General features: G+C 43.5%; 1 protein-coding gene across 2 annotated transcripts in view; it reads left to right on the forward strand.

The window, feature by feature from the left end:
• Positions 1-24544, forward strand: part of sugt1 (SGT1 homolog, MIS12 kinetochore complex assembly cochaperone) — a 152089-nt gene that overhangs the window by 8856 nt on the left and 118689 nt on the right. For both annotated transcript variants that reach the window (XM_078221689.1, XM_078221688.1), the window contains exon 3: positions 17358-17448. In XM_078221689.1, coding sequence (XP_078077815.1) covers positions 17358-17448 — 91 coding nt within the window. The remainder of the gene's footprint in view (positions 1-17357; positions 17449-24544) is intronic.

Here is a 24544-nt window from a genome sequence, read left to right on the forward strand (position 1 = left end):
CCCACTAGTCACTGTCTGCCAACCAGTTTTCTATCCATCTCAATACACAACTCCCAGTTCCATGTGCTTTAATTTTACACGCTCTTATATGGGATTCTGTCAAAAGTCTTCTGAAGGTCCAAATAAATCACATCCGTCAGCTCCCCTTCATCAATTCATCGCCAGCACCAACGCACCCCTCCCTGATGAGCTTAATGCATTGTATGCCCATTTTGAGCAGGAGGTCAGCGTGAGCACATCCTCACCCCGGGAAGTGATTGGCCCGGACGGGGTACCGGACGAGCACTCAGATCCTGTATGGACAAGCTGGCGGGAGTATTCGCAGACATCTTCAACCTCTACACCAATCTGAAGTGCCTATCTGCTTCAAGAAGACAACCATCATCCTGGTACCAAAGAAAGGCCAGGCAGTGCGCCTTAATGACTATCATCCGGTGGCTCTGACATCCATCATTATGAAGTACTTTGAAAGGTTGGCCATGGCTAAAATCAATTTGGGCCTCCCAGATTGCCTGGATCCATTACCATTCGCCTACTGCCGCAACAAGTCCACAGCAGACGCCATCTCCCTGACCCTGCACTCAACCCTGGAACACCCAGTCCTCCATGATCATCTTCAACACTGGTGCCCCACAAGGCTGTGTCCTCCGCCTCTTACTATATATACTCTTTATACATCTACAACTGTGTGGCCAAATTCTCCTCTAACTCGATTTGCAAGTTTGCTGATGACACCACTGTAGTGGGTCGGATCTCAAACAATGACGAGACGGAGTACAGGAAAGAGATAGAGACTCTGGTGCGATGACATTAATTATCATAGAATCATAGAAACCCTACAGTACAGAAAGAGGCCATTCGGCCCATCGAGTCTGCACCGACCACAATCCCACCCAGGCCCTACCCCCATATCCCTACATATTTTATCCATTAATCCCTCTAACCTACGCATCTCAGGAAACTAAGGGGCAATTTTATCATGGCCAATCAACCTAACCCACACATCTTTGGACTGTGGGAGGAAACCGGAGCACCCGGAGGAAACCCACGCAGACACGAGGAGAATGTGCAAACTCTACACAGACAGTGACCCGAGCCGGGAATCGAACCCAGGTCCCTGGAGCTGTGAAGCAGCAGTGCTAACCACTGTGCTACTGTTCTCCCTCAATGTCTACAAAACGAAGGAGATAAGTCATCAACTTCAAGAAGCGTAACGGAGGACATGTCCCTGTCTGCATCTATAGGAACAAAGTAGAAATGATCGAGAGCTTCAAGTTTTTAGCTGAAAAGATCATCAACAACTTGTCCTGGTCCCTCCACGCGGATGCTATAGTTAAGAAAGCCCACCAATGCCTCTACTTTCTCCAGAAGACTTGGGAAATTTGGCATGCCCGTTATGACTCTCTCCAACTTTTACAGATACACCGTAGAAAGCATTCTTTCTGATTGTATCCTGCGCTATTCAAGACCGCAAAAAACTACAAAGGGTCGGGAACAAAGCCCAATCCATCACTCAAACCAGCTTCCCACCATTGACACTGTCTACACTTCCCGCTGCCTCGGAAAAGCAGCCAGCGTAATTAAGGACCTCATACACCCTGGGCATACTCTCTTCCACCTGGACCTACCTCACATTAAGTTGATCTTTATCTACACCCTAGCTATGACTGTAAAACTACATTCTGCCATCTCCGTCTCTGTACGGTATGCTTTGTCTAGTATGCAAGAAACAATACTATTCACTTTATAATAAATAAAATCAAAAAACTTTAGTTACATCCTCGAAGAATTCCAGTAGATTTGTCAAGTATGATTTCCTTTTCATAAACCAATGCTGACTCTGTCCAAACCTGTCATTGTTTTCCAAGCATTTTTCTATAAAATCTTTGAAAATAGATTCTAGAATTTTTCCCACTACCGACGTCAGACTTACTGGCCTATAATTCCCTGTTTTCTCTCCCTACCTTTTTAAATAGTGGGGTTATATTAGCTACCCTCCAATCTGTAGGAACCGTTCCAGAGTCTATAGAATCTTGGAACATGACCACCAATGCTTCAACTATTTCTCAGACCGCTTCCTTAAGTACCCTGGAATGTAGATTATTAGGCCCTGTGGATTTATCGGCCTTCAATCCCACCAGTTTCCCCAGCACTCTTTCTCTATTCATGCTGATCTCCTTCAGCTCCCCCCTCTCACTAAACCCTATGTTCCCCAACATTTCTGGTATCTTATTTGTGTCCTCGTTTGTGAGGACAGAACCAAAATATGTATTCAGTTGGTCAGCCATTTTTTCTCCATTATAAACTCCCGTTTGTCACTGTAAGGGGCCTACATTTGGCTTCACCAATCTTTTTCTCGCCACATACCTGTAGAAACATTTCCAGTCAATTTTTATGTTCCCCGCAAGCTTATTCTCATACTCTACTTTCCCCTCCTTATTCAGTCCCTTGGTCCTCCTTTGCTGAATTATAAATTGCTCCCAATCCTCAGGTCTGTTGTATTTCTTGGCCAGTTTGTGTGTCTCTCCCTTTAATCTAATACTGTCTCTTATTTCCCTTGTAAGCCATGGTTTGGCCACCTTTCCAATTTTCCTTTTGCATCGGACGGGAATTAACAATTGTCGTTCAGCCATGCACTCTTTGAATGTTTGCCGTACCTATCCACCATCTCTAAGTAACGTTTCCTAATCTATCATGGTCAACTCTTGTCTCATATCATAGAAGTTTCCTTTATTAAGATTCAGGACTCTAATCTCAGAGTCAACTATGTCATTCTCCATCTTGATGATGCTGGGTGGCGCAGTGGTACAATAGTTAGCACTGCTGCCTCTCAGTGCCAGGGACCTGGGTTTAAATCGAGCCTTGGGTGGAGTTTGCATGTTCTCCCCATGTCTGTGTGGGTTTCCTCTGGGTGCTCTGATTTCTTCCCACAGTCCAAAGATGTAGAGGTTAGGTTGATTGGCCATAATAAATTGCCGCTTAGTATCCAAAGATGTGTAGGTTAGGGAGATTAGTGGCGTAAAAATATATGGGGCTACAGAGATAGGGCCTGGATGGGGTTGTTGTCAGAGAGTTGGTGTAGGCTCGATGGGCTGAATGACCTGCTGCACTGTAGCAATTCTATGATGCTATGAATTGAATTGTAATGAAAAAAACTCAAAAATTAAAAGCAACCTTGGTGATGGTGCCGGGAAATTTATCATAGATTGTCATAAAAACCCATCAGGCTCCCTTTAGGGAAAGAAATCTGCCATCCTTACCTGGTCTGGCCTATACGTGAGTAGACATACAGCAATGTGGTTGACTCTTATCTGCTGTCTTTAATAGCCTAGCAAGCCACTTAATTAAAGGGCAGTTAGGAATGGGAAATACATATTGGCATTGCCTCTGGCACCCACATCCAAGGGACAATGGCAGCATAGATATGAAGTTGGCTAAGTTACAGGAAACAGATTAGTGAGTTGGCAGTGACATAGTGGTAATGTCAATGGACTAGTAATGACTGTGCTGGCCAGGTCCTAAGAGGATATAACTGTGAGACTGAGTCTGCAGCAAGTAGTGAGGAACCCAACAAGAAGAAAAAACTTCTTGATATTGTCCTCTTTGATCTTCCTGCCACCAGTGCATCATCCATGACAGTATTGATTGGGATGACCACTGCACAATCCTTTATGGAGATTAGTCTTGCCTTCATCCTGAGTATATCCTTGACTGTGTTATGTGGCACTATCACCATGTGCTAAATGGATAGATTTCGAACAGGTCCAGCAAGACACAACTTGGCATCCATGAAGTGCTGTAGGCCTTGAGCAGAAGCAGAATTGTACTCAGCTATAATCTTTCTTTGACCCAGCATATCCGTCACTCCACTAGCACCATCAAACTTGGCGTTTAACCCTGTTTCAAAGAAGAATGCAGGATAGCATGCCAAGAGCAGCACCAGGCATAGCTAAAAATTTGGTGTCAGCCTGGTGAAGCTATAACTCAGGACTACTTAGCATTCTGCTTCTGTTGTCTGTCATGCAAAAGACAGCTAATCGATCCCACAAGCAACGAATCAGATCAAAATTTTGCAGTGCTGTCACATCCCGTTATGAATGGTGGTGGACGATTAAACAAATAACGGGGAGGAGGCACATTTGCAACCATCTTTAACTTCTTGGCCTCCTCCTGAGGTCCCAGACATCTCGCATGCTAGTCTTCAGCCAATTTAATTAATTCCCCATGGTTTCAAAAAACGGCTGAAGCCACTGATAGTTCCAAGATGATGCGCCCTGGCAATATTCCGACATTATTACTGTTGACTTGTGCCCCACAACTAACCTTGCCCCGAGTCAAGCTGTTCCAGAACAGCTACAACACTCCAAATCCAACCCAGCTAATTACTGTCCCATCAGTGTACTCAGCAAAGTGATGGAATCATATCCTTACAGTGCAGAAGGCCATTTGGCCCATCAAGTCTACATCAACTCTCCAATAGAACATTTTACCCAGGACCCATTACCCCATACATTTACCTAATTCCCCTAACCTATACATCTTGGGACACTAAGGGACAATTTACCATAGTCAATCAACCTAACCTGCACATTTGGAATATATTGTCAACAGTGCTCTCAAGCATTACTTAGCAATAATCTGGGCACTGATGCATAGTTTGTGTTCCATGAGTGCCGATCAGATCCTGACTTAATTACAACCTTGGTCTAAACGTTGACAAAAGAGCTGAACTTCAGAGGTGAGATGAAGGTGACTGCTCTTGACATCAAGGCAGCATTTGAGGAGTTTAGCAAAACTGAAGTCAATGATAATTGGAGAGAAAATTCACCACTGATTGGAGTCACATCGAGCTCAAAGGAAGATGATTGTGGTTGTTGAAGGCCAACCACCTCAGTCCCAGGACAACACTGCAAAATTTCCTCAGGGTAGTGTCATCTAACCAAAAAATAATAGGACTTAGGATCAGAAGTAAGCCATTTGGCACTTTAAGCCTTCTCCACCATTAACAAGACTGTGTAGCTGATCTGTTTGTGGTCTTAATTGCACTTTCCTGTCTGCCCCCACTACCCATAACTCTTGACTCCCTTGTCAAAAACCTGTCCAACTCTGCCTTGAATAAATTCAATGACCCAGCCTCCACCTCCTCATTGTAGTATTAAAATGAAACTGCTTATTCTTCAACTTTGTCCCCTAGTTCTCCCCTCAATACGTCGAAATATTCTCCTCATATTTCCTCTGTCAAATCCCCTCAGGATTGTAAGTTTCAATAAGATCACCTCTCGTTTTTCTCAAATGGTTCTAGGTCTTAACCTGTTCAACCTTTCTTCATAACCTAAGCTCTTCATGCCAGGAATGAGTTGAGTGAATCTTCTCTGTGTATTGCTAATGCAATTACATTTTTTTTCAAATAAGGAGATTTAATCTACACAGTATTCCAGATGTGATCTCACCAAGGCTATGTACAACTGTGCTAAAGTACTTCAGCTAGTTCATAATGACCCTCCCTAAAATCATGGTCTAACATGGAATTGTGCATTGTCCAATACCATTTTCCACTGATCAGATACTGCAGCAGGACACATAGCAAGACCTGGACAACTGGACTGCTAAATGACAAGTAACATTTGTGCTACACAAGTGCTAGGCAATGATCATTTGCAGAGAGAATCTAACTACCTCTCCTCGATATTCAATGTCATTGCCATCACTGAGTCCCCAACCATCAAAATTCTGGGGGTTCCCATGGACCAAAAATAACTTTTCCAGCCATTTAGATACTGTGGCTGCAGGAGCAGGTTGTGGCTGGGAATCCTGTGGCGGGTAATTCACCATCTACAAGGCACAAGTGTGGAGTGTGATGGAATATTCTTCATTGCCTGGATGAATGCAGCTGAAGCAACACTTGAGAAGCTCAACACCATCCAGGTCAAAACAACCCACTTGATTGGCAGTGCATCCACCAGCTTCAACATTCAGTCCTTGCACCAGTAGTGTGTACCATCTACAAGATGCACAGCAGCAATTCACCAAAGCAGCATCTTCCAAACCCCCAACCTCCACCATTGAGAATTACAAGGTAGCAGATGCATGGGAATACTACTACCTTCAAGTTCCCTTCCAGTCCACACACCATCCTAACTTGGAACTGTATTGCTGTTCCTTCACTCTTGCTGCGTCGTAATCCTGGAACTCCTTTCCTAACAGCACTTTGGATGCATTTGCAACATATGGATTGGTTCAAGAAGGTGGCACACCATTTTTTAAAAAATGTTTTTTTGGACGAGGGAGGTGTAGTGTGGGGATCCATTAAGATCGCTCCTTTTCTTGATCTACATTTAAGACCTTGACTTGGTGTGCTGTGGCCAATTTCAAAATTTTTGGATGACAGCAAACTTGGAAATTTTGGAACTGTAAGGAGGATAGTGATAACCTTCAAAAGAATGTAGACATTTTGGTGAAACAATTAAATACATGGCAGGTGAAATTTAATGTATAGAAGCGTGAAGTGATACATTTTGGTATGGATGGTTGAAGGCAATGTAAAGAGTTGAAGGAGCAAAGGGACCTGGGGGTTTAACCAATCGTTGAAATTGGCAGAGCCCGTTGAGAAAGTGATTAATACAGCATATGGGTTCCTGGGCTTTACAATTAGTTACAGAATACAAGAAGAAGCAGGTTATAATGAACCTCAGTTTTGAGTATTGTCAAATTTTGGACACCACCTTTCAGAAAGGGTGTGAAAGTATTAGGGTGCAGAAATGATTCTGGAGAGTGGAACCAGGGATGATGAAATTGTTACATGGCTAAATTGGAAAAGCTGGGGTCTTTTCCTTAGAGAAGGGATGTTTAAGAGGAAGTTAGATTGAAGTGTTCAAAATTAAGAGTAGATAGAGAGAAACTTTTCCCATTGTTGGAAGGATTGGGAACCAGAGTACATCAGTTCAGGGTCAATGGCAGAAGAACCTGAGGCAACAGGAGGCAAACCATTTTGAGCAATGAATGGTTAGCATCTGGAATGTACTGTTTGAAAATGTGGTGCAGTTGGATACAGTTATGGCTTTGTAAGGGAAGTGGATAATTACCTGAAGACGCAATTGTCAGGGCTACTGGGAAAAAGCAGGGGAGTGAGACTCAGAGTTGCTCTGGCAGTGAGTCAGCACAGATATGGTAGGTTGAATGGCTTCCTGTGGAGTAAACATTCTATGATAGAGGTGCTGTATAAGGAAAAGTTGTTTATATTGGTGCATTTTGTAGACGGTTGTAGACATGGTGTGCTTGTGGTTAAAGAAGTGAGTGTTTGATCATAGATATTGTGCCAATCAAGCGGGCTGCTTTGTCCAGGACGATGTTGAACTTGATTGTTGTTAGAGCTGCACTCTTCTACGAATATGGAGAATTTTCCCACAATGCTGACATATATAGGTGTTGTAAGAAGTCTCACAACACCAGGTTACAGTCCAACAGGTCAAATAAACCTGTTGGACTTTAACCTGGTGTTGTGAGACTTCTTACTGTGCTTACCCCAGTCCAACGCCGGCATCTCCACATCATATATAGGTGTTGGCATGGCTTTGCATCAAGTGGTAAGCTCACTGGATGATACCCTGCCAATGGTCTGCCCTCATAGCCATGGCATTTATTCTGCTGGTACTGTGTCAGTGATGACTTCCAGGGTGTTAAGGTAATGCTATTGACTCTCAAATTCCTTTACTCTTCCCATTGCTGTTTTTTTTTAAGATTTCTTTTGAAAGTTATTATTGAATCTGCTTCCGCCACTCCTGCAGTGCATTTCTTTGTAGTTACCTGTGGTTCTTTTGCCAATTATTTTGAATCAATGTCTTTGCCCACCTATAAGAAATTTCACCCCCATTCTAAAGAAAGAGATTTTATTTAGATATTGTAATATTTCATGATTTTCAAAAGTATGTATTATAATACAGGTTTCCCACTTTCCGGTACCTACAACAAGAGTCCCATGCAGTTTTACATTGAGCAACGATTTTGCATTTTTATTACGCATCTCATATGCTCAACGTCCCAAAATATTTACAGCCAATTAATTGCTTTCAAAGAATGATCTCTGTTGTGGGGAAATGTGATGACTAGTGTGTGCACAGTAAGGGCCTACAACAGCAGTATGATATGGCCAAGTCAAATTTTAGTTTTAGTGAAATTGGTTAAGGGATTGTAGTATCTTCAAAGACAGGCGGCCACCAAATAGATTAATGAATGAACGGTTTATTAGAGGTGTTATCCGGCTGCAAAACTTAAACCTTTTGCCAGCTATTTTCCCCTTGTGTGACAAACCAAAGGCCAGAGTCGACTCGGCTTTCGCTGGAACAAAACCTTTTCTCTTTATTTAATACTCTGAGTGCCAACACTCAACATAAACTTATATTAGTTGCAACACTTCAACTCATTTAACTTGAACCCTTTTAACTCCAACTTTAATTCTTTAACTTTACGTTTTGACCGAAACAAATACCAGCTGCTTGAGTGAACTGGCCAGGCTTGTTCTCTGGTATGAATCTACCTGGTAGTCATGATGTGGAGATGCCGGCGTTGGACTGGGGTGAACACAGTAAGAGTTTTAACAACACCAGGTTAAAGTCCAATAGGTTTATTTGGTAGCAAATACCATTAGCTTTCGGAGCGCTGCTCCTTCATCAGATGGAGTGGAAATGTGCTCTCAAACAGGGCACAGAGACACAAAAATCAAGTTACAGAATACTGATTGGAATGCGAATCCCTACAGCCAGCCAGGTCTTAAAGATACAGACAATGTGGGTGGAGGGAGCATTAAGCACAGGTTAAAGAGATGTGTACTGTCTCCAGACAGGACAGCCTGCAAGTCCAGGAGGCAAGGTGTAGGGGTTACTGATAATGTGACATAAATCCAACATCCCGGTTTAGGCCGTCCTCATGTGTGCGGAACTTGGCTATCAGCTTCTGCTCAGCGACTCTGTGCTGTCGTGTGTCATGAAGGCCGCCTTGGAGAACGCTTACCAGAAGATCAGAGGCTGAATGCCCGTGACTGCTGAAGTGCTCCCCCACAGGAAGAGAACAGTCTTTCCTGGTGATTGTTGAGCGGTGTTCATTCATCCGTTGTCGTAGCGTCTGCATGGTTTCCCCAATGTACCATGCCTCGGGACATCCTTTCCTGCAGCGTATCAGGTAGACGACGTTGGCCGAGTTGCAAGAGTATGTACCGTGTACCTGGTAGATGGTGTTCTCACGTGAGATGATGGCATCCGTGTCGATGGTCCGGCACGTCTTGCAGAGGTTGCTGTGGCAGGGTTGTGTGGTGTCGTGGTCACTGTTCTCCTGAAGGCTGGGTAGTTTGCTGCGGACAATGGTCTGTTTGAGGTTGCGTGGTTGTTTGAAGGCAAGAAGTGGGGGTGTGGGGATGGCCTTGGCGAGATGTTCGTCTTCATCAATGACATGTTGAAGGCTCCGGAGGAGATGCCATAGCTTCTCCGCTCCGGGGAAGTACTGGACGACGAAGGGTACTCTGTCCACCGTGTCCCGACGCGCCACAGCGAAAAACCGCACCGACGACCTCAGAAGATGGACACGGCGGACAGAGTACCCTTCGTCCCGAGGCATGGTACATTGGGGAAACCATGCAGACGCTACGACAACAGATGAATGAACACCGCTCAACAATCACCAGGAAAGACTGTTCTCTTCCTGTGGGGGAGCACTTCAGCAGTCACGGGCATTCAGCCTCTGATCTTCAGGTAAGCGTTCTCCAAGGCGGCCTTCATGACACATGACAGCACAGAGTCGCTGAGCAGAAACTGATAGCCAAGTTCCACACACATGAGGACGGCCTAAACCGGGATGTTGGATTTATGTCACATTATCAGTAACCCCCACAGCTTGCCTCCTGGACTTGCAGGCTGTCCTGTCTGGAGACAATACACATCTCTTTAACCTGTGCTTAATGCTCCCTCCACCCACATTGTCTGTATCTTTAAGATCTGGCTGGCTGTAGGGATTCGCATTCCAATCAGTATTCTGAAACTTGATTTTTGTGTCTCTGTGCCCTGTTTGAGAGCACATTTCCACTCCATCTGACGAAGGAGCAGCGCTCCGAAAGCTAATGGTATTTGCTACCAAATAAACCTGTTGGACTTTAACCTGGTGTTGTTAAAACTCTTACTATGAATCTACCTCCCAGTGCACACATTGCGAATCTGATTCTCAAGTTACCCCTGTCGAAAAAATACTAAAAGCCCATCTTTTATCCTAAACATTGCACATTCTTTCAGAAAGTTCTCTGGCACTCAGCCACTGATGCCACCAGAAACCGATCACAAAGTTCGATTATAGCCAGTGGAATTGCTTGTCAACAACCCAAATGTTTATACCAAGCTGCCCGTAAATTACTTTGTCTCATCATTTATGGGTAATAATGGCTCCGGCATGTCTAGCATCAATCCAAACGGTCATCCTTATTTGGTCAACACTGGAGATGTCAGGTCACATCTCACAGACAGGTCATGACTTGCCGTAGTCTTCCCTGACCTGCATCTGTGTTTAACACAACGTGTTAAAATTCCCAGCATGCTTGATTCTCATTGTCACTGTTGCCATCTGGTCACCAGAGGTAAATAGCTATTTACAGAGAGTGATATCAAGGCTACCGTACTCTTTGACTCCAGAATCCTAACTGCAGGGAAGACCTGCGTTCAGCCCAGGAGTCACACGCTGCAGCCCAATTGGCCGAACGGGCCACATGATTTGGTGATGTGTAATGAGGCAGACTTGATTAGAGAACTTAAGGTGAAGGAACCCTTAGGGAGCAGTGACCACAATATGATATAATTTACCCTGCAGTTTCAGAGGGAGAAGCTGGAATTAGATGTAACGGTATTACAATTAAATAAAGGTAACTACAAAGACATGAGGGAGGAGCTGACCAGAGTTGATTGGAAAGGGAGCCGAACAGGGCAGATTGTGGAACAGCAATGGCAGGAGTTTTGGGGGGTTATTCGGGAGACACAACAGAAATTTATTCCAAGGAGGAGGAAACATGCTGAGGGGTGGACGAGGCATCCATGGTTGACGAGGGAAGTCAAGGACAGCATAAAAGAAAAAGCATACAAGTGGCGAGGATTAGTGGGAAGCCAGAGGATTGGGATGCCTTTAAAAATGAGCAGAGGACAATTAAAAAAGCAATAAGGGGGAGAAGGTGAAATATGAGCTACCTAGTAATATAAAAGAAGATGGGAAGAGTTTTTAATGTATAAAAGGTAAGAGAGAGGCAAAAATAGATATTGGACCACTGGAAAATGAGGCTGGAGAAGTAATAATTGGAAACCCAGAAATGACAGAGGAACTGAAGTTACTTTGCATCAGTCTTCACGGTGAAAGACGCCAGTGGGCTGCTAGAGCTCCAGGAGAATCGGGGGCACAGGTGGGTGTAGTGGCCATCGCTAAGGAGGAAGTTCTGGGGAAACAAAGTGGATAAGTCACCTGGACCGGATGGAATACATCCCAGGGTTCTAAAGGAGATAGCTGAGGAAATTGTGGAGGCATTGGTGGTGATCTTTCAGGAATCACTGGAGCCAGGGAGTGTCCCAGAGGACTGGAAAGTAGCTAATGTAACACCGTTGTTTAAGGAGGGAGGGAGGCAGCAAACAGGAAATTATAGGCCGGTTAGCCTGACTTCAGTCATCGGCAAGATTTTAGAGTCCATTATTAAAAATGAGATCGTGGAGTGCTCTAAAGTGCATGATAAAATAGGAGTGTGTCAGCACGGCTTCATCAAGGGGAGGCCATGTCTGACAAACCTGTTAGAGATCTTTGAGGAGGTAACAAGGAAGTTGGATAAAGGAGAACCAGTGGATGTGATTTATTTAGATTTCCAAAAGGCCTTTGACAAGGTGCCACATAGGAGACTGTTAAATAACTTAAGAGCCCATGGTGTTAATGGTAAGATCCTGGCATGGATAGAGGATTGGCTGACTGGCAGAAGGCAGAGAGTGGGGATAAAGGGATCTTTTTCAGGATGGCAGCCAGTGACTAGTGGTGTGCCTCAGGGGTCGGTGCTGGGACTACAACTTTTCACGATATACATTAATTTGGAAGAAGGAACTGAAGGCACTGTTGCTAAGTTTGCAGATGATGCAAAGATATGTAGAGGGACAAGTGGTAATGAGGAAGCAGGGGGGCTGCAGAGGGACTTATATAGAAACATAGAAACCCTACAGTGCTGAAGGAGGCCATTCGGCCCATCGAGTCTGCACCGACCACAATCCCACCACATATTTACCCGCTAATCCCTCTAACCTATGCATCCCAAGACTCTAAGGGGCAATTTTTAACCTGGCCAATCAACCTAACCCGCACATCTTTGGACTGTGGGAGGAAACCGGAGCACCCGGAGGAAACCCACGCAGACACGAGGAGAATGTGCAAACTCCACACAGACAGTGACCTGAGCCGGGAATCGAACCCGGGACCCTGGAGCTGTGAAGCAGCAGTGCTAACCATTGTGCTACCGTGCCGCCCTGTGCAAACTCCACACAGACAGTGACCCGAGCCGGGAATCGAACCCGGGACCCTGGAGCTGTGAAGCAGCAGTGCTAACCACTGTGCTACCGTGCCGCCCTGGACAGGTTAGGAAAGTGGGCAAAGAAATGACAGATGGAATATAATGTGGAAAAGTGTGAGGTTATGCACTTTGGAAGAAGGAATGGAGGCATCGACTATTTTCCAAATGGGGAAATGCTTAGGAAATCAGAAACACAAAGGGACTTGGGAGTCCTTATTCAAGATTCTCTTTAGGTTAATGTGCAGGTTCAGTCGCAGTTAGGAAGGCAAATACAATGTTAGCATTCATGTCGAGAGGGCTAAAATACAAGTGCAGGGCGATACTTCTGAGGCTGTATAAGACTCTGGTCAGACCCCATTTGGAGTATTGTGAGCAGTTTTGGGCCCCGTATCTAAGGAAGGATGTGCTGGCCTTGGAAAGGGTCCAGAGGAGGTTCACAAGAATCATCCCTTGGATGAAGAGCCTGTCGTATAAGGAACGGTTAAGGACTGGGGGTCTGTACTCGTTGGAAGGATGAGGAGGGATCTTATTGAAACTTACAGGATACTGCAAGGCCTGGATAGAGTGAATGTGGAGTGGATATTTCCACTAGTAGGAAAAACTAGAACCAGAGGGCACAACCTCATGCTAAAGGGACAATCCTTTAAAACAGAGATGAGGAGGAGTTGCTTCAGCCAGAGAGTGGTGAATCTGTGGAACTCTTTGCCGCAGAAGGCTGTGGAGGCCAGGATATTGAGTGTCTTTAAGACACAGATAGGTTCTTGATGAATAAGGGATCAGGGGTTATGGGGAAAAGGTAGGAGAATGGGGATGAGAAAAATCAGCCATGATTGAATGGCGGAGCAGACTTGATGGGCCGAGTGGCCTAATTCTGCTCCTATGTCTTATGGTCTTGCGACCCTCCGAAAACTCACCTCTTAAAGAAACATGCTAACACACCCCTTCCATCTTTAAGTTCTTGATTAGTACATTTCCATAACAATTGAACTATTTACAATATGATACAGCAAATGGATCTCAAACACAAAACGAAGACTTCCTGATTCTTTGGGAGTGTTGTAACTCGCTAGTAGATGCTCCAACAGTGGAGGTAACTTCGGTTTGAACCTCAATGCATTGACTCTCGAGTTGTGAAGGTATGTCAATGTAGATAGATAGCTTTTCCAATTCCCATTGGACCAATACTTAGCTGTTCCTCTAGGTAGCTTGCTGCAGTATTTCATCCATAGCAATGTCATTGACAGAATTGGCGGACTGCTCCACCAGTTCTCTGAGCGATTCTCTTCTTCTCAAATGGTCCAGGTCTACCCTCACCTTTTCTCTTTGGCCATTTCATAGGACATTGGACCTGTTCTGGCCTCCACTGTTCCAGGGATCCAGTTTGGATCAGTACCATAATTCTTTACATATACTAAGTAATAGTCACAGAGGTATACAGAACAGGAAAAGGCCCTTCATTTCATCATGCCTAAACCACCTAACTATTATCAAGCCATTTTCCAACACTTGGTCCATTGCCTTGTATGCTGTGGCATCGCATGTACACATCTAAATACTACTTTAAATGTTACAAGGGTGTCTGCCTCCATCACCCTTTCAGGCAGGGATCTCCAGACTCCCACACCCCAGATGAAAAAGTTTCCCCTCTCATCCCCTCTAAACCTCCTGCCCCTTACCATAAATCTATGCACCCTCATCATTGATCCCTCCACCAAGGGGGAAGTTTCTTCCTGTCTACTTTATCTATGCCCCTCATAATTTTGTACATCTGTCATGCCTCCCCCTCAGTCTCCTTTGCTCCAAGGAAAACAACCCCAGTATATCCAATATCTATGGAATTAAAAATCCCCAGCCCAGGCAACATCCTGTAAATCTCCTGTGCACCCTTTCCAATGCTATGACATTGCTCCTATAATATGGATTCCAGCATAACCTCCCTGCTCTTAAACTCTCTGCCTTGGCCAATAAAGGAAAGTATACCATCTGCCTTCTTGACCACTATATCCACCTGTCCTGCTATCCTAAGGGACTGGTATAGGAACATAGGAATTAGGAGCGAGAGTAGGCAATTCAGCCCTTTGAGCCTGTTCTGCCATGTTATATGATCATGGCTGATCTCCATCTCATCCACTTCCCTGCTTTTTCCCCATTGCCCTTTATCCCGCTTTTAATCAAATATTTATCTATCTCCTTCTTGAATCCATTGATTGGTTCTGCATCCACTGCACTCTGGGACAGAGAGTTCCATTGATTCACAATCCTCTGTGTGAAGTAGCTTCTCCTTATCTGTCTTGAACCTCCCCTCTCTTAGTCTACAACTATGACCTCTTGTCCTAAACTGTTCTAGAAGTGGGAACGTTTGGTTAACATTTGCTTTATCAATCCCGTTGAGTATTTTATATACCTCAATCAAATCCCCCCTTCATTCTTCTCCGCTCCAGCAAGTACAAGCCCAAGCTCCTCATATGACAGCTCCATCAAACCTGGAATCGATCTAGTGAACCTCTTCTGTCACCACATCCTTCCTCAAAGAAGTTGAACGTAACTGAACACACAACTCCAAGTGTGGTCCCACCAATTGTAACAACACTTCTTTACTTTTATACTCTAGGCCCTTTGCAATAAGTGCTAAGATTCCATTTGGCTTTCTTATAACATTCTGCACCCGCATACCCATTTTCTGAGACTCGTGCACAAGGACTCCCAGATCCCTCTGCATAGACACCTTTTAGAATTACATAGAATCCCCACTGTGCAGAAGGAGGCCATTCAGGCCATCAAGTCTGCACTGACCACAATCCCACCCAGACCCTATTCCCATAACCCCACATACTTACCCTGTTAATCCCCTGACACTAGGATCAATATCAATTTAGTGTGGCCAATCAACCTAACACGCACATCTTTGGAGTGTGGGAAGAAACCGGAGCACCCAGAGGAAATCCACGTGGACAGTGGGAGAATGTGCCAATTTCACACAGCCAGTGACCCTAGGCTGGAATTGAACCCAGGTGAGGCAGCAGTGCTAACCACTGTGCCACCGTGCCGCCCGCTTTTTGAATCTGTTTCCCATCTGTAATGGGTAAAAAAAAAAAATCAGGAAAGGAAGCGTGTGCAACCTTGAAGTCATGTTTCCATTTCAGGTCAGTAACAGGAAAGAATAGCACAAAATTCTTCCAAAGGAAGTGAGTTAGGTGTTGGATTAATACACATGTTATTTAGGCTATTAATCTGCTGATGATCCCAGATTTATTGGGAAGCAGCAGTTTAACATATCAAAATGAGGCTAGACAGACATTTCAGATTTTTAGGGCACTGGGCCAAGTTCTGGGAAACTATACAGATGGGATGGGCTTCATGTTTTATTGCTAAGATAGCAGAATTTAAGTTTGTAAGATGGGAAAGGTACAAAGCTTAGAACATCTATTGGAAACTTAGCTTTGACCTGCGTGATGCCATATTCTCCTCCTGAACATTGTCTCAGGCAGAACCATACTACTCAGTGTGATTTCTACATGATCCTGAGCTTCTGACCCCCTGTGCTAAACCCCTCAAAGTCTATTTACTGCTACCTCCTGTAATATCACCTACATTCGTTCAACCTTGGACCCTTTGTTGATGAACCATCCCATACCAACGTTCTCCTAGTGGCCTCATTTTCCATGCTCCCTAAATTTCAGCTTATTTAGGACTCCTGTCTTTATTCTATCCCACACTGTTTTCCTCACCCAGAGCCCATGTACTCATCGACTGACATTTAATTCTGGTCTTCCAATGTACCACATTGCGAAATCTCATCCTTGTATTTAAATTCCTGCGCATCTTTGCTCGCTTCTCACTACAGAATCTTTAGCCCTATAAACACAGTCAAGCTTTCATTCCTCTTGTTTACTCTTTCCTTTGACCCACCGTTTGCAGTTGTGCTTTTAGCTCTAAAGTCCACATCTACAGAATTCTTTCTGCTTCTTTAAAATTCTCTTCCTAAAAACCCACTTCTTTGACAGGTATCTATTCGCATCTCCTACTGTCGATATCAGCAATTATTTATTTGACATTTATTTTACTTGATTGTACTTCTGTGTACTCTAAATTCTTTGAAGGTGGTTTAAAGAAATGCCTGTAGATTTTCTGTATCAAAAGTCTCTCCTGCGTGACTTTCATCCACCCACAAAGATGGGGATCAAAAAACCTCCCATTGCAATGAGTGTAATTTGACCTGGTATTGTTCATTGGTGAAAACTCCATGAAAAATATTAACCATCTTTCATCTAACTATCTTTTTTTTGAAAAACATGAGAATCTGTTTTGCTTAAAAACACAAAGTAACTTTCCAATTTTTTCTGTGAAAATATAGTCATATGATTGTAAAATGTGATGAAGGATATGAAAATTGAAGTATATAATTTAAACAAAATGCTCCATGATTTACATTTTGGAAAGCAGATGTTTCATATCTTTGAACACAAAGTATTCTTGGAAACTTGGATGTTTTGTGTGCAGTTCCTACTTAGCTCATGTATGCATGTATACCATGTGACTGTAATGACAAATTCATTAGGCTGTGTATAATGTTATCTTGGTAAAAGGAAAATAAGGGTTATCTATGTGCCTTACCAGAAATAACATGGCCCATTATTAATGTTTTTCTGAAATCTAAGATGTAAATGAAAGTGTAAGTGAGAATGTTTTTGTTTATTAGCCAAATGTTTTATTTTAGAACTTGAGTCCTTGGTAGTTTTGTTTCAGTGGGGTTGCTAAGTTACAGTGTTTATGAACTGCAGTTTTGTTTTTGCAGGAGCTGACTGCAGCAGTAGAACAAGATTCTGATAAAGCAGAATATTACTGCCAAAGAGCCCATGCACATATATTGCTTCAGAATTATAAAGGTAAGTTTAACAATATGATGAGTCGTCCTAATTTTAGAATGCTGACAGACAGATATGGTCTTTAGGAACAAAAAGCAGATTGGACTAGTTATAGGGTTCTACGTGTTTGCAGCCTGACCTCCTTTTGCTGTTCTGTTAGTGAGTTTAGTGAATTTGGGGTTTAAGGACTATTTCCTCTTGCTGGTCAAATCAATAGACTGACTCAAGGAATCCTGCTCCAATGACATGGGTACCTTTGGGCATTGCCACTTATTATTGGTGTGGAGATGCTGGCGTTGGACTGGGGTGAACACAGTAAGAAGTCTCACAACACCAGGTTAAAGTCCAACAGGTTTATTTGGTAGCAAATACCATAAGCTTTCGGAGCACAGCTCCTTCGTCAGATGGAGTGGAAATGTGCTCGCAAACAGACAAAATCAAGTTGCAGAATACTGATTAGAATGCGAATCCTACAGCCAGCCAGGTCTTAAAGGTACGGACAATGTGGGTGGAGGGAACATTAAACACAGGTTATGGCGCTCGACTCATCGATCAACAGTTCCGACGCACCACAGCGAAAAACCGCACCGACCTCCTCAGAAGACAAACACGGGACACGGTGGACAGAGTACCCTTCGTCGTCCAGTACTTCCCCGGAGCGGAGAAGCTACGGCATCTCCTCCGGAGCCTTCAACATGTCATTGATGAAGACGAACATCTCGCCAAGGCCATCCCCACACCCCCACTTCTTGCCTTCAAACAACCACGCAACCTCAAACAGACCATTGTCCGCAGCAAACTACCCAGCCTTCAGGAGAACAGTGACCACGACACCACACAACCCTGCCACAGCAACCTCTGCAAGACGTGCCGGATCATCGACACGGATGCCATCATCTCACGTGAGAACACCATCTACCAGGTACACGGTACCTACTCTTGCAACTCGGCCAACATTGTCTACCTGATACGCTGCAGGAAAGGATGTCCCGAGGCATGGTACATTGGGGAAACCATGCAGACGCTACGACAACGGATGAATGAACACCGCTCGACAATCACCAGGCAAGACTGTTCTCTTCCTGTGGGGAGCACTTCAGCAGTCATGGGCATTCAGCCTTGGGTCTTCGGGTAAGCGTTCTCCAAGGCGGCCTTCACGACACACGACAGCGCAGAGTCGCTGAACAGAAACTGATAGCCAAGTTCTGCACACATGAGGACGGCCTAAACCGGGATGTTGGATTTATGTCACATTATCAGTAACCCCCACAGCTTGCCTCCTGGGCTTGCAGAATCTCACTAGCTGTTCTGTCTGGAGACAATACACAGCTCTTTAACCTGTGTTTAATGTTCCCTCCACCCACATTGTCTGTACCTTTAAGACCTGGCTGGCTGTAGGATTCGCATTCTAATCAGTATTCTGCAACTTGATTTTGTCTGTTTGCACTGTTTGAGAGCACATTTCCACTCCATCTGACGAAGGAGCTGTGCTCCGAAAGCTTATGGTATTTGCTACCAAATAAACCTGTTGGACTTAACCTGGTGTTGTGAGACTTCTTACTTATTATTGGACCAGGCATCCCTTTCTGCCAAAGCCCCGAAATCTAGAGTAATGTAAAGTTGGAAGAAACTGGACATCATGGGATTCTGCCTCTTTTCCTTTTACATTCCTCAGTGCAAACGGAGGAAATTTGTCCTTGCCTTTCTCTGTGTGCAATAAAAACAACTGATCAACTTAATGCCAGTGGTAGCAAGCTTCATAACCCTGGCGAAAATTGTTACTTGTTTGAATGTGTGTTAAAAATGACAGCCATGGACTTATTAAAAGCAAATTGTCATACAAAATATTTAATTGAGTTCCTTGATATAATCATGGTTTGGGCTGAAGAAGGTAGTGCAGCTGATGCTTATATGGACTTCCAAAAAACATTTAATAAAGTGGCATTTTAAAAAAAAATCAACGGATGGCTAGGCCAGCATTTATTGCCTGTCACCACTTGTCTTTGAGAAAGTGGTGGTGAACTGCTGCAGTCCGTGTGATGTAGGTACACCCACAGTGCAGTTAGGGAGGGAGTTCCAGGATTTTTATCCAGTGACATTGAAGGAACAGCAATACATTTCCAAGTCAGGGCAGTAACTGACTTGGCCTTCGAGATGGTCGTGGTCATGGGTTTAGAAAGTGCTATCTAAAAAGGCTTGGTGAGTTCCTCGAGTAGGAGAGTCTCGGAATAGGTGACATAATCCAAAAAGCGGAGCATTTTCGACATTTTAGAAGTTTTTTCCTGTTTATAGCTTTAGGAGCAGAAGCTATCATCATTGTTGTGTTGTAAAATTCCCATACCAGTCCAGTGCCCTGCTGGAGAGTAGGTGTTACTACAGAATATTGCCTCTAAACTTGAGTCTGGAGCAAGATGCTATTACATGTCCCATGGTTTGGTCAGGGTTTCCATTGTTGTAGCCAGGAGAGATTTTGAGGTGCCAGTTGTACATCAGATAGCCACATCAATCCTGCCCAGTCTGTATTTGCCCACGTGCTCTGGAGGAGATTGAAGCTTGACTGTTGAGATGCTGGATTGGAGCAATGTACTTATTTGTGAGGGTAATGCTTTCCTCCAGGTTTCATCGGTGTTATGAAGTTGGAGATATTCAGTTTATGTCCAGAGGGGGCATCGTAGAGATATGTAGTGAGCTGTTGTGGGTCTTAAAGATCTCTGTCGATGGGGAAGTCCTAGTTGCTGCTGATATATTTTAGGAGTGGAATGAGAAAACACTTCTACATTCAAAGGTGCAAAAGTCAATTGATGCTAGATCAACTGTGATTTTAAATGAGATTTATAATCCCCTATAGGGTAGGGTCTCCCAAATTTTGAGCCAGGGAACCTCGTTTTGCCCAAAATAGGTGCAAACACAGAAATCAGATGTAAACAAAGCTTTTCTAGTTTTATTTATGCATGTATTAGGAAGAGGCAATCTCAAATAAATTCACCAACTACATGGTCCCCTCACACGAAGTCCAAGCCAAGCCATCCTCCCATGGCCCCTTAACATTAACTTTAGGAGGGAGTAATCTAAAAAGTTTTCTTATTACAAAATGATTTTAAGTCTTGCCTTTTGTCACTTTCAGTAGGAGGATCAGCTGGAAAGCAGACATTTTCTCTATCTTTTTTCTATTCTCTGTTTTTATTTCTATATTTAACTTGGTTTTCACTTGTGCTTATGACAGATGTTCGGTGTATAATACCCTTTATTTTGCTTCATCTTGGTATCTCTTTTGCCATCCGCTGAACTCTGACTTCATTTGTCCTATCCTTGCTCCTCATTGGAATGTATCTCAACTGTATCCAAACCATTTCTCTCTTCAAAGTCAGCCCAAGTTCTGTTACAATTGTGCTTGTCAATCTTTGATGTCAGTTTCCAATTCCGTTCCCCCAGTCTTCAATCTCCTCCATCCACTCCACCCCACTGTAATTGGTCCTCTCCACACTTACACTCTGGATTGCTCCTTGTCCTTTCCATAGCTAATCTAAATCTTGTGATACTATGATCAATTGTGTGATGACCATGAGAGGGGTGAAATGATTCGCTTATTCTCCCACTTCAGGTTTAATTGTAACATAGTTTGCTGTGAGCTTAGAGTGAAATTGTTTTGCCAATTCTGTAAGAGTCTCACTAAAGTTGTAAATAATTAGTCAGACAGATTTTTGTAGGTTAAACAAGAACAAGATAAGTTTGTTAAAACTATTTTCCAAACAAAAAATACAAGGTACGTTGCAAGCATCATTTGTATATCACATGCATTTGTGTGTGTCCGCACACACCAATACAGATAGTAGAGTAAAAGACTTTTAGGATTATTTTTCTAGTTCTTGAAAAGTACAACAAAGGCATATTCGTGTAGTTGTTCCTTGGCTGGTCTTGATTCCACTTTGTGGCCCTTTAGCTCGGTTGTCTTCCTGGGTATAGTTGTATGGAGCAGATTTCCATGATTTTTTTCCAAAAAGATGTTGGTTTTGAATAGATTTTTCTTCTTGGGATTGTTACTTTGCAAACTGGGCAGCATTTTTGAGTCAGACAGACAGAGACAGCACACAGCTTCAACAGCCTGTGTTCAGTATAGCATTGTCTTTTGGTTGCTCCTGTTTGGCAAAGAGTCTTTAAGTACCTTGCTGGTTACATATTACAGTGAAATTCTATTAGTTCCTGTCAGCTGCAGCTATTGTTTCAGAACAGGTAATTGCATTTTAATGTTTTCCATCAGAAATGTTTGAAAAGTCTCAATAATGTGAATCCCAATGAGGATGGGGGACTTTCATGCTCCCCAGGGGGCCAAGTGTCTTTTCTCTCATTGCACTTGATGGAATGTAAAATTGTGCATCTCAGTAGTCTGAGCAGTTTTGTCATAGTGTCTTAGAGTTTCAGGTTTTTTACAATCTAGCCAGAAAAAGAATAATTAAAAATTGTATCTTTAAAAAGCACATTGTCATAACTCTCTCTTAAAAGATCCCCTATTGGCATTTTATTCACTTGACCCATTTCATGTCCAGGAACTAATTAAAGTATTGAGTTGTCACTTTTAACATGTACTACTTATTTATGCATCACCATTCTATTGTGCCTCTATGCTTCATCTCAGTAAGAATTTCCTAACCTAAAATTAGCTGTTATACAGTCACATGGGCAGTTTTGCATTTCTTCAAGCACCTAGAGGGAACCTATAAGGAAATGGTAATATGGTGGTAATTTTTAAGGCATAACTTCTTTCCCAGACCTGAGTTCTGGGAAAGAAGTTTGGGAAAGAACTTCTGAGTTTACTTTTAAGCTGGACCCAGAAGCAATTGGAACCAGGTACCGGAGAGGAAGCAGATCTCACAGAAACTGCCAAAAGAGGCAGAACAGTGGAGAATGTAAAATCAAGCAAGTTGAAAACTGAAGAGCAGAGTTTTAGAAACAGGGGAATGAAAAAGAAGTCTCAGGAAGACTGAAGTCTAAGGGATAAGGAGTACTGGAATTAATGGATGAGGCAGGGAAAGGCTCCCAGTTAAAGACAGACTGAAAAGTGAAAATCTGGTGAAGTTGGCTAGTAAGAAGCCAGATATCTGATGTAATCCTAAGGTTAGTGATGCCCTTCGTACAGCCTGTGAAGCACTGGTGTTCTGTTGGAATGGTGGGATACTTGAGAGATGGTATGGCAGCTTGAATGTATGTGACAATCCAAGACAGAGGAATACCGGAAGGGGAGATGGAAATCCTCAACGTGGATCCTTAGTGCAGACACCTGAGAGAAAACATTGTTTGGGAGAAGATTCTGAGGTATGTCTTTTCGAAAAGTTTGTATCACTTGTGTGGAAGCCAGAGTTCCACTGAGACCAGTTGGCTCACAATGTGATACACACCTGGGGGATGGGGAGAATAATTAGAAATCCAGAGAAGTTGTATTGGGTGACATCTGCCACCTGGTTTCTGAGTGGGGTGTGCCTGCCCACAGTAGGCCTATTGGTTTACAGAGACTGTGTACTCACTGCAAAGATTATAGTACAAAACATTTTCTGTAACCTGTGTTATCCTTAAAAATCTGTGTACATCTGTGAAAATATAGGTGGGATGCAGGATATTTGTATTTTCGTATAGAACATAGAAAAAATACAGCACAAACAGGCCCTTCGGCCCACAAGTTGCGCCGGTCATGTCCCTACCTACCTAGGCTTATATATAGGTTTACCTATAACCCTCAATCCTATTAAGTTCCATGCACTTATCCAGAAGTCTCTTAAAAGACCCTATCGAGTTTGCCTCCACCACCACTGACGGCAGCCGATTCCACTCACCCACCACTCTCTGAGTGAAAAACTTATCCTTGACATCTCCTCTGTACCTACTCCCCAGCATCTTAAACCTGTGTCCTCTCGTAGCAGCCATTTCAGCCCTGGGAAAAAGCCTCCGAGAATCCACCCAATCTATACCTCTCAACATCTTGTACAGCTCTATCAGGTCACCTCTCATCCTTCGTCTCTCCAAGGAGTTTGTCTTTTCTTGTTGAATAAATGTTTTTATTTTGTTAACAGTTAATTGATAATCATGCAACTCTGTTCATCTATGTCTCAAAACAAAAAATGAAAGTTGCAGTTTTTCGAGCCAGGGTTCATTTCTCGGACCTGACTGTCCAATAGTAACATTAGCTGGGACCTTAACAATAAGCATACTATTGGGAGGAAGTAGCCCTGGGAGTCGTGAATGTCTGACTCCGAAACCCACCAAGTCTCATGATGTCAGGGCAAACGTGAGCAAGGAAATCTCTGTATTCTAACAAGTCATGTTGGACTCAAAATGTTAACTCTGTTTCTCTCTCCATTGTTGCTGCTGAACAGGAGTTTTTCCAGCTCTTCCTTTTTTTATATCAAGGACTGCTGTTTATCACCCTTGCATGATGAATCAATACTCTTGCATGTTAAATGCCACTTAAAAAGAGGACTGAGGGAGGCAAGGGCAAAGAATGTACTGTGAGACTTCAATGCCTATCACCAAAAGTGGTTTGGTAAAACCATTAGCGACAGAGCTGACTGTCCTGTAGAACATATCTGCCAGAGTGGACCTGTGGTAATTGATGAGTAAACTAATAAGAGGGAAAAATCTACCTGACTTTGCTTGCCAATCTACCTGTTGCAGATACATCTGTTCATGACAGCATTGATAGGAAGGACCAATGCAGAGTCCTTGTGGAAACAAAATCCTGGCTGAACTCTGAGGATACTCTCCAACATGTCTGTGACACCTGCACCGTGCTAAATGGGATAGATTCAGATCTGATCCAGTAGCTCAAAACTGCACATCCATAAGCTGCTGTGGACCATCAGCAGAAGAATTGTATTCAACCACTATCTAACCTGGCATGTCCTTCACTCCACATTTACTGTCAACCCAGTGCATCAACCCTGGTTCAGTGAGTGCAGAAAAGCACACCAGGGACAGCACCAGGCACTACTTGCCTTGCCAACCATGTGGTGCTATAACAGCAGCTTGTATTTTTGCTGGACAATGGAAAGCATGCACTAGTTAGAAACTCTCAATCAATGGATCAGATTGAAACTATGCAGTCCTGCACATCCAATTACAAATGGTG

The sequence above is a fragment of the Mustelus asterias genome, chromosome 10, assembly GCF_964213995.1.
Source record: "Mustelus asterias chromosome 10, sMusAst1.hap1.1, whole genome shotgun sequence".
Lineage (NCBI taxonomy): Eukaryota > Metazoa > Chordata > Chondrichthyes > Carcharhiniformes > Triakidae > Mustelus > Mustelus asterias.